At 65.2% G+C, this 10,507-nt stretch overlaps 1 protein-coding gene across 1 annotated transcript; it reads left to right on the forward strand.

Moving 5' to 3' along the window:
* The first annotated feature begins 1,161 nt into the window (after positions 1-1,161).
* On the forward strand, positions 1,162-9,584 carry MECP2 (methyl-CpG binding protein 2). The gene is made up of 3 exons (XM_074531216.1): positions 1,162-1,280; positions 5,452-5,754; positions 6,306-9,584. The coding sequence occupies exons 1-3, from the start codon at positions 1,243-1,245 to the stop codon at positions 7,468-7,470; spliced, it is 1,506 nt and encodes a 501-aa protein (XP_074387317.1). The 5' UTR covers positions 1,162-1,242; the 3' UTR covers positions 7,471-9,584.
* Positions 9,585-10,507: the final 923 nt, after the last annotated feature.

Here is a 10,507-nt window from a genome sequence, read left to right on the forward strand (position 1 = left end):
GGTCCGGCCCCCGCCCCTCCCCCCCCTCCGGAATGGGGGGCACAGTGAGCAAACTGGAGACCACAGTGGCCGGACTGGTCCATACTGGTTCTTTACTGGTGGCCACTGTGCCATACTGGTCCCATACTGGCTCTTTACTGGTGGCCGTAGTGGCCGGACTGGTCCCATACTGGTTCTGTACTGGTGGCTGTAGTGGCCGGACTGGTCCCATACTGGTCCCAGTGGTCCCCGTACTGGTCCTGCACTGGTGACTGTGGTGCCCATACTGGTCTGGTACTGGTGGCCACAATGCCCATACTGGTCCCAGTTGTTCCTATACTGATCCCAGTTGTCCCCTTACTGGTCCCAGTTATCCTGCACTGGACCCACATCTCCCACACTGGTCCCAGTTATCCTGTACTGGTCACAGTTGTCCCTGTAATGGTCCCCACTGTCCCCGTACTGGTCCCTTCTGTCCCGTACTGATCCCTCCTGTCCCTATACTGGTCCCAGTTATCCCCGTACTGGTCCCAGTTGTCCCACGCTGGTCCCCGCTGTCCCCGTACTGGTCCCTCCTGTCCCGTACTGATCCCTGCTGTCCCTATACTGGTCCCAGTTATCCCCGTACTGGTCCCAGTTGTCCCACACTGGTCCCTTCTGTCCCGTACTGGTCCCTCCTGTCCCTATACTGGTCCCAGCCATCTCGTACTGATCCCTGCTGTCCCTATACTGGTCCCAGTTATCCCCGTACTGGGGCAGCGGGACCCAGGGCGGGCGGGGCGTGGCCAGGGCGTGGCCCGGAGGGGGCGTGGCCTCTCGGACCGTTACGGCCGTTGGATTTCAAACCCTTCGCAGCGCGGGGGGGCCCAGGCCACGCCCCCTTCGCCGTCTCTTGACCGACATCCCCAACAGCCAATCAGAACCCGGCGTCCCGGCGCGGGGCCCAATGAGTGCCCGCGCGCGCTCCGCCGGCCCCGCCTCCCGTAACTGACAGCGCTTCCCGCCAATTCCAACGGCCCGGCGCGAGCGCCCCGGCTCCGCCCCCGGAGGGCGGTCCCGCCGCCCAATCACCGCGCGCCGACGCCTTGACCGACGGGACGCTCGGCCAATCGGTTCCGGGCGGAGGGGCGGAGCCAGCTCCGCTCCGGGTTCCCGTCGCCGCTCGGTCCGGGCCGCCCCCCCCCCTCCCGCCCCCCCCCCTCCCGGCCCCCCCCCCTCAGCTTCCCCCCCCCCCCCCCCCGCGGGTTCTTCGCTGCGAAGAAAATGGCGGCGGCGGCGCCGAGCGGCGACGAGGGGCGGCTGTGAGTGAGGAGGGGGCGGCGGGCCCGGGGGGGGCCGCGGCGGGTGTTGGGGAAAGCTGTGAGGGAGCGGGAGAGGCGGAGGGGGGGGGGGGGGTCTCGCGCGCGCGCGCGCGCGGGGCGACGCCCCCCCCCCTCCTCTCTCCCTCACGCCCCCCCCCCCCCTTTCCTTCCCCTCACGGGCCGGGCGGGAACCGGGAATGGCGGGCGGGGGGGGTGTGTGTGTGTGTGAGGGCTGGGGGGGGGCTGCGAGCGCCGCGAGTGCGTCACGAGCGGCCGCGGCCCCCCCGGGGGGCGGGAGGAGCCCCCCAGGTCTGGGGAACCCTCGCTGGGACCCCCCGAGCCTTCCGCGGGACCCGTCTGTAATGGGGGGACCTCCGTTCCCTTTCCTCCGTGAGACCCCAAAATGCCGGGGCCCCCCCCTCCTCCCAGCAACCCCGCTACGAAATTTGGGGACCCCCCCCCCGAGTCCCTCCCCAAAATTCTGTCAGTGTCGCCATTCCGGTGTTGTCCCCGTTAGGGTGGGAGATGGGGACCCCCCCCTTCTCTCTTTGAGGGACCCCCGCCCCCCTCAAGGGGACACACCCCCCGGCCCGTCCCGCGCGCACCCAAAACCCCAAAAACCGCCCCAAAGCTCTCGCGAGTCACGCCAAAATCCACCCCGAGTCACCCCAAAATTCACCCCGAACCTCCCCCGAGTCACCCCGAAATTTTAGTTACCCCAATCCTCCCTAAATCACCCCATAACTCCCCTACTTACCCCGACCCCCCCCGAAGTCACCCCAAAACCCTCCCGAAGTCACCCCAAAATTCACCCCGAAGTCACCCCAAAATCCCCAGAAGTCACCCCGAAACGCCCCGAGTCACCCCAAAATGTTACGCTTGCACTGCGCCCCAAAAGGCCCAAATTTGCCCCGAACTGTCGCGCTCACGTGGTGCCCCAAAGTACCCCAGGTTACCCCAAAATACCCTGAATTTCCCCAAAATACTGCACCCCAAAACTGCCACAAATTATTGCGTGCACGTGGCGCCCCGAAATATCCCGAACTGCCCCAAAATGCTGCACCCCAAAATACTCAAAAATGGCCCAACCTGCTTCTCACGCTGCGCCCCCAAATCCCCCAAGTTATTCCCAAAATGCTGCGCCCCAAAATCCCCAAAATTGCCCCAAACTGCTCCTCATGCCGCATCCCAAATCCCCCCGATTTACCCTAAAGTCCCCTGAATTGCCCCAAAATTTTCTGCTCGTGCATCACCAAAAAATCCCCAAAATTGCCCCAAAATGCTGCTCACGCTGCACGCCCCAAACGCTCATTTCACCCAAAAATCCCCCAAATTTCCCCGAATTGCTGCACTCGTGCAGCGCCCCCAAACTCCCCGACTCACCCCAAAATACCCTGAATTCCCCGAAAATTCAGCAGCCCCAAAATACCCAGAATTGCACCAAAGTTGCTGCAAATGTTCCCCTCACGCTGCTCCCAAAAACGCCTCAAATTCCCCCAAAACGGCCGCGCTCCCGTGACCCCTCCGGATCACCCCAAATCCCCTAAATTCCCCCAAATCTCACCTGGGATCGCCCTAAAACCGCCTTCACCCCCGAAATCTCACAAAATCACCCCGAAATTTCCCAAATTCCGCTGAAATTGCCCAAATTTTCCCGGAACACCCCAAAATTTGGCTTCTCATTCCCACCTGTGCTGTGCCCACCCTGAGACCCCCGAGACCACTTGGGGTCCTCAACCCTGGAGCCACCCCAGACCCCACTGGGACCCCCCAGGGCCACCAAGAGACCCCCAGGGCCACCTCAGACCCCCAACCCTGAGGCCACTCCAGGCCCCCTGAGACCCCAGGACATGTTGGAGGGTCCCTGGGGGTCACCCCCTGTCCCCAAATTCCCCCTCATCCCAACACTCCCACGCCCCTTCCCAAATTTTTTGGTGCCGTTTTTGTGACTTTTAACCCCAGGATGGGGTTGGGGGGTCCCGGCTGTGCTGTCCCCATTGTTGGGGAGGGGTCGGGGGGGTTCCCCCGATGGCCACCAGGGTGACACTGTGGGGTCCTGAGGGGCTGCATCCCCCTCCCCACCACATAACCGCCCCATAGCGGGGGTCCCGCCTCTCCCCCAGCCTCAGCTGTGTGTGTTGCCTTGTCAGGACGGGACCCCCACACCGGTGACAGTGGTGACACCGAGGATGGGGGTCCCATCACACCTCACCCCAAATCCCCCCCTGCCCCGGGGGTCTTGTCCCCGGTGACACCGACATGGGGTGACAGTGGGGACACTGAGGATGGGGGTCCCACCCCGTCCCAATTCCCCCTTGCCCTGAGGGTCCTGTCCCCGGTGACACCGACATGGGGTCCGGTGACAGTGGGGACACCGAGGATGGGGATCCCACCCCATCCCAATTCCCCCTTGCCGTGAGGGTCCCGTCCCCGGTGACACTGACGTGGGGTCCGGTGACAGTGGGGACAACTGAGTATGGGGGTCCCACCCCATCCCAATTCCCCCTTGCCGTGAGGGTCCCGTCCCCGGTGACACTGACGTGGGGTCCGGTGACAGTGGGGACAACTGAGTATGGGGGTCCCACCCCATCCCAATTCCCCCCCCTGCCCCGAGGGTCCCGTCCCTGGTGACACCAACTTGGTGACACCCCGGTGACAGTGGGGACACCGAGGATGGGAGTCCCACCCCGTCCCAATTCCCCCCCCTGCCCCGAGGGTCCCGTCCCCGGTGACACCAACTTGGTGACACCCCGGTGACAGCGGGGACACCAAAGATGGGGGTCCCAGCGCAGCCCAAATCCCCGCCCTGCCCTGAGGGTCCCGTCCCCGGTGACAGCCCCGGTGTCACTGACCACGACCCCTTGGTGACCCCCCAGGGCTGGGTTTAGTCCAGCGGGGTGGACACGGGGCTGCTGGACACTCGGCCCGGACGGGGCTTTAGGGGGTGTCCGGTGTCCACTCCGAAACCCCCATCCCCTCGGACAGACTGACGGACGCTGGGATGTCGTTCCGGCCGTGGCCGTAATTCCCGCCGGTCCGGGCTGCCCCTCCTTCCTCCTCCTCCTCCTCCTCCTGGTCCTGGCTCCGGCCAGGCCCATCCCGTGCTTTGCCCAATTCGGGGCTGTTCCACCCCGTGCTGATGTCTGGGGCTGTGTCCGTGCGTCCAGTGCTGTCCGTTTGTCCGTCTGCGTGTCCAGGACTGACCAGTGCTGTGTCCAGGGAGATGCGGTGCTGCATCCGTGTGTCCAGTGGGGTCTGTGTGTCCAGCACTGACCAGTGCCGTGTCCAGAGATCCCCAAGGCTGTGTCCGTGTGTCCATCGGGTCCGTGCAGCCAGCACTGACCACTGCTGTGTCCGGAGAGCTGCAGGGCCTGGTCCACGTGTCCAGCGAGTTTGTGTCCGTGTGTCCGTTGGGTCCGTGTGTCCAGTGCTGACCAGCGCCATGTCCAAAGAGTCGCTTGGCCTGTCTGTCAGTGTCCGTGTGTCCGGCACTGACCAGTGCTATGTCCAGGAGCTCACTGGGCTGTGTCCCTGTGTCTGTCGGTGTCCGTGTGTCTGGCACTGACTGGGGATCTGCAGTGCCGTGTCCATCATGTCCGTGCGTCTGGCGCTGACCAGCGCTGTGTCCAGGGCCCTGTCCGTGTGTCCAGTGCTGTGTCCAGGGCCCTGTCCATGTGTCCAGCACTGACCAGCGCTGTGTCCAGGGCCCTGTCTGTGTGTCCAGCGCTGTGTCCAGGGCCCTGTCCATGTGTCCAGCGTTGTGTCCAGGGCCCTGTCCGTGTGTCCAGTGCTGTGTCAGGGCCCTGTCCGTGTGTCCAGCGCTGTGTCCAGGGCCCTGTCCGTGTGTCCAGCACTGACCGACACTGTGTCCAGGGCCCTGTCCGTATGTCCAGTGCTGTGTCCAGGCCCTGTCCATGTGTCCAGCGCTGTGTCCAGGGCCCTGTCCTTGTGTCCAGTGCTGTGTCCAGGCCCTGTCCGTGTGTCCAGCGCTGTGTCCAGGGCCCTATCCGTGTGTCCAGCGCTGTGTCATGGCCCCGTCCATGTGTCCATCCACCCACCACTGACCCCTTCCACACCCACCTCCCCTCGTGCCCACAGCCCCGATCCCTCACGTCCGTTTGTCCATCCCTGCCCCGTCCCCTCCCTCACTGACCGCCGCGTGTCCCCGCAGGGAGGAGAAGTCCGAGGAGAACCTGCAGCGGCCGCCCAAGGCCAAGAAGCCCAAGAAGGAGCGCAAGGAGCCGGATCAGCCCGCGGCCGAGCCCGCCGAGGCCGGCAAGGCCGAGAGCTCGGAGGGGGCCGGGGCGGCGCCGGCGGCCCCGGAGGCGTCGGCGTCGCCGAAGCAGCGGCGCTCCATCATCCGCGACCGCGGGCCCATGTACGACGACCCCACGCTGCCCGAGGGCTGGACACGCAAACTCAAACAGCGCAAGTCCGGCCGCTCGGCCGGCAAGTACGACGTCTACCTGATCAAGTGAGCCCTGCACGGGTTGGGTGGGTGTGGGTGGGGTGGCCGGAGAGGGGAGTGCGGTCATTGCCGCTGACCGCTCACATTGTGTGTGTGTGTGATGGCCGGAGAGGGAGGTGTGGTCATCACCGCTGACCACTCAAGTTTTGTGTGTGTGTGGGGTCATCACTGCTGACCACTCAGGTTGTGTGTGTGTGTGTGTGTGTGTGTGTGTGTGTGGTGGCCGGAGAGGGAGGTGTGGTCATCACTGCTGACCACTCAGGTTGTGTGTGTGTGTGTGTGTGGTGGCCGGAGAGGGAGGTGTGGTCATCACCGCTGACCACTCAAGTTTTGTGTGTGTGTGTGGTGTGTGGGGTGGGGTGGCCGGAGAGGGGAGTGTGGTCATCACCGCTGACCACTCACATTGTGTGTGTGCGTGTGTGGGGTCATCACCGCTGACCACTCACACTGTGTGTGTGTGTGAGGGGTCATCACCGCTGACCACTCACATTGTGTGTGTGTGTGGGGTCATCACCGCTGACCGCTCGCTGACCGCTCCTTCGCTCTCCCGCCCGCAGCCCGCAGGGAAAAGCCTTCCGCTCCAAGGTGGAGCTGATCGCCTACTTCGAGAAGGTGGGGGACACCTCGCTGGACCCCAACGACTTCGACTTCACCGTCACGGGCCGGGGCAGCCCCTCGCGCCGCGAGCAGCGCCCGCCCAAGAAGCCCAAATCGCCCAAAGGCCCCGGCACCGGCCGCGGCCGGGGGCGGCCCAAGGGCAGCGGCGGCGGAGGCGGCAGCGGCAGCGCCCGGCCCAAGGCGGCCTCCGCCGTGTCCGAGGGGGGCTCCGCGGCCAAACGGGCTCTGGAGAAGCCCCCCGGCAAGCTGCTGGTCAAGATGCCGTTCTCCCCGGGCCAGCCGGGCCCCGCGGCCCCGCCGGCCCCGCGGCGGCCGGGCCGTAAGCGCCGGGCCGAGCCGGACAGTCCGGCCGTGCCCAAGAAACGCGGGCGCAAACCGGCGGGGGCGGCGGGGCCGGGGGGGCTGGGCGGCCCCGACAAGAAGGCGGCGACTCCCCCGGCCGTGCAGGAGACCGTGCTGCCCATCAAGAAGAGGAAGACGAGGGAGACGGTGGTGGTGGAAGCGGTGACGATGGCGGCCGCCGCCACGACGACGACGACGCCAACAACGACGCCGCGGCCTCCGCCGACCCCGCCGGGCTCGCGCGGCCCCCGCAGCGCCCGCAGCCCCGGCCGGCGCAGCAAGGAGGGCAGCCCCAAGGGGCGGGGGGCTCCTCCCGCGCCCCCCCCCGCCGCCGCCGCCGCCACCGGAGCCCCCCCAGAGCGACCCCAAGGACAGCGCCAGCCCCCCCCCCCCCGCCGCCCCCGCCGCCGCCGCCGCCGCCCCCCCCAGGACTTGAGCGGGTGCTCGGAGCAGAGGGGGGGTCCCGCGGCCCCCGACGGCTGCGCCAAGGAGCCCCCTAAGACTCAGCAGCCCCCGCCGCCGCCGCCGCTGCCGCCGTCGCCGCCCTACAAACACCGAGGGGAGCCCGAGCACAAAGACTCTGCCTCCTCTTCCTCCACCTCCTCCTCCTCTTCATCATCCTCCTCCTCCTCCTCCTCGTCGTCGTCCTCGTCGTCGGCGCCGCCGCCGCCCCCGCCCCCCCCCAGCGTGGCCGTGCCGCGGCCCCCGGCCCGCGAGGAGCCGGTGGACACGCGGACGCCTGTGCCCGAGCGGGTCAGCTGACTGTGAGCCGCCGCGGCGGGGGAACGCACGCACGGACCGACGGACGGACGGACGGACGGACACACGGACGGGCCCCCCTCCCCGCCCTACCCCTGCCCCCCCTTCACGAGGCAGTGGGGACCCCCCCTCCCCAACAAAAATCCCCCCCCCCCCCTCCCACCGTGGGTTGGGTTCTCCTCCTCCCCTCCCCGTGTCCCCCCCACCCCGAGTTTTTATTACCGACAAGCACAGCGAGGGACCCCCCCCCCCCGGACCCCCCCACTTTGCACTTTTTGAGGATGGGGGGGGGTCTCCAGGGCCGCCCCTCCCCCCCACCGAGGTTGGGCGGGGTTTGGGGGGGGAGGGGGTTGTTTTGGGGGGGGCGGGGCCGCGTCTTCCCCCCTCCCCCGGCGCCGCTTTTCTCGTTCTTCCAGTTCCGTTTTCCGCCCGTGGGAACCATTTGCACTATGGGGGAGGGGAAGGGGCGGGGCCGGGATCCGGCCGGCGGCCAATGGGGAGCGGCGCTGCTGAAGAGGGGGATGGGGCTGAGGCCGAGGCTACGGCCAATCAGGGGCAGGAATCCAGCGTGGAGCCAATCAGGAGAAGGGGGTGCGGTGTCAGGGGGCGGGGTCTGGTGTGGAGCCAATGAAGCGGGGCGGTGGGTTCAGCCATGATCTGGGGCTGAGCCAATCAGAACCTGAGCTGGGCCGGGGTGGGGTCAAGTGTGGAGCCAATCAGGAGCGACTGAGGAGGAGGGGTCTGGTGTTGAGCCAATCAGGTGTGACTTTATTGGGGGTCGGATTTAGAGCCAATCAGCAGCTACCAGTCTGTGCGGGATCCGGTGTCTGGAGCCAATCAGGAGGTGCAGGATCAGCAAGGGGCGGGGCCTGGCCTTAGGCCAATGGGGGCGGCTCTGTGTGAGGAGGATCTGGTGTGGAGCCAATCAGGAGGGACGGGATCAGGCCTGGAGCCAATCAGAAGCAGCCTTGGGTTCAGCTGGGATCCAGTGTTTGGCCAATCAGGAGCCGCGATCCAGACAGGGGTGGGGAGGATTCCAGATCCCCCCGACAGAGGCGTGGTCACGTCAAGAGCCAATCACAAACTGGGTGGGGTTGGCGCCGTCCAATCAGGGCTGAGATCCTGCGGGGGCGGGGCTGTCCGGCCCTGGGGGTGACTCTGGGCGGGGGCGGGGCCCGGCCAGGATCCAATCAGGAGTGGTTTGGATTGGAGGGGTGGGTCCGGCCCCCGCCCAATGGGGTTGCTCTGCTCTGTAGGGGTTGATCCAATCGCGGCCAATCAGGAGAGGCCACAGGCATGGTGGGAACCAATCAGGAGCAAGGGTGTGATCCCGTCCAGAGCCAATCAGGAGTCAGAATGGGCAAAGCTTGGATCCATTCTGGAGCCAATCAGAATTGAGGGTGTGATCTGGTCTGGAGCCAATCAGGGGCAAGTGTGGAATCTGGTATGGAGCCAATCATGCTCAAGCTGGGCAGGGCTGGGATCTGGTCCAGGGCCAATCAGAATTGAGCGTGGGTGGAGCTGGGGTCTGGTCCAGGGCCAATCAGAATCGAGCATGGGTGGAGGTGGGATCTGGTCCTGAGCCAATCAGAAATGAGGTCTGGGATCTGATTGGGAACCAATCAGGAGTGATCTGGGCAGGGCTGGGATCTGGTCCCGAGCCAATCAGGAGCGAGCACGGGGCGATCGATCCATTTCACATTGGGGGGGGGGGGTCTCATGCTGCCCCTCCCCCACCCACCCCCCCAGTCCCATTTTGGGGTGGGGGAGGGGGTCCCCATCCTGCACTTTACCCACTCTGGGGGGGGGAGGGGTCGGGGCCACGCCCCCTTTGTGCCCCCCCCCCGTTCTTCCATCGCCCCCCCCGGGGGGTCCCCACCCCCCCCCCCCCCGGCTCCTCACGGCAATAACGGGGGGGGGGGAAAGGGGGGGGAGGGGCGGCCAGAGAGAGCAAACCCCAAAAATGGGGAGGGGCCCATGTGGGGGAGGGGTCCCGAGGAGGGGGGGGGGCACAGCCACCACCGTTATGGGGGGGGGGGAATTTTGGGGGGCCCCCCCCTCCACCCACGTATTTATTCTCTCGAGACGTTTTTGCCTTATAAAGTTCCGGAAAAGCCCCTCGGTGTCGGTTGTTTTTGGGGGGGGGGGGGTCCCCAAGGCGCCGCCCCCCCCTCCACCACCCCCCCCCCCCCATTTAAAGCCCCCCCCCCCCCAAATTGTCCCCCCCACCCCCCGGGTCTGTGTCTGTGCTGCTGCTGCTGCTGCTGCGCGTGATCCAGCGATTATAAATCTGTGTAACCCTCACTCAGCCGCCTCCGCCGCTTCTTTGGCTCCGCGCACGGATCCCCCCCAAAATCACCCCCAAAAGATTCCCACAAAATACCCCCCCCCAAAAAAATCCCCCTCAAAATCCTCCTAAGATCCCCCCAAAAATCCTCCTAAGATCCCCCCAAAAATCCTCCTAAGATCCCCCCAAAAATCCTCCTAAGATCCCTCCAAAAAAATCCCCCTCAAAATCCTCCTAAGATCCCCCCAAAAATCCTCAAAAATCGTCCTAAGATCCCCCCAAAAATCCTCCTAAAATCCCCCCCATATCTTCCTAAAATCCCCCTCAAAATCCTCCTAATATTCCCCCTAGATCTGCCCAAAAATCGTAATAAAGACCTCCACAGATCCCTCAAAAATCCTCCTAAAATCCCCCCCCAGATCCTCACAAAATTGCCCTCAAAATCCTCCTTGTATCCCCCCCTAGATCACCCTAAAAAATCTCGCCGAAAATTGTTCTAAAATCCCCCTCCCGATCCCGCCAAAAAATCTTCCTAAAATCCCCCCCAGATCCCGACAAAATCTTCCTAAAATCTCCAGATGCCCCCCAAAAATCCTCCTAATACCTCCTCCAGATCCCCCCAAAAAATCCTCCTAAAATGCCCCCCAGATCCCCCCCAAAAAATCTTCCTAAAATTCCCCCCAGATCCCTCAAAAATCTTTCTAAAGTCCCCCACAGATCCCCCCAAAATTTCCCCCAAAATCCTCCTAAAAT

The sequence above is a fragment of the Zonotrichia albicollis genome, chromosome 34 (genome assembly GCF_047830755.1).
Source record: "Zonotrichia albicollis isolate bZonAlb1 chromosome 34, bZonAlb1.hap1, whole genome shotgun sequence".
NCBI lineage: Eukaryota > Metazoa > Chordata > Aves > Passeriformes > Passerellidae > Zonotrichia > Zonotrichia albicollis.

What these genes read in the sequence shown, in the direction of transcription:
- MECP2 (XM_074531216.1), top strand. Translation starts at nt 1,243, where the DNA reads ATGGCGGCGGCGGCGCCGAGCGGCGACGAGGGGCGGCT. An exon ending in AGCGGCGACGAGGGGCGGCT is followed by an intron (nt 1,281 to 5,451) that starts GTGAGTGAGGAG and finishes GTGTCCCCGCAG; the next exon opens with GGAGGAGAAGTCCGAGGAGA. An exon ending in TACGACGTCTACCTGATCAA is followed by an intron (nt 5,755 to 6,305) that starts GTGAGCCCTGCA and finishes TCCCGCCCGCAG; the next exon opens with CCCGCAGGGAAAAGCCTTCC.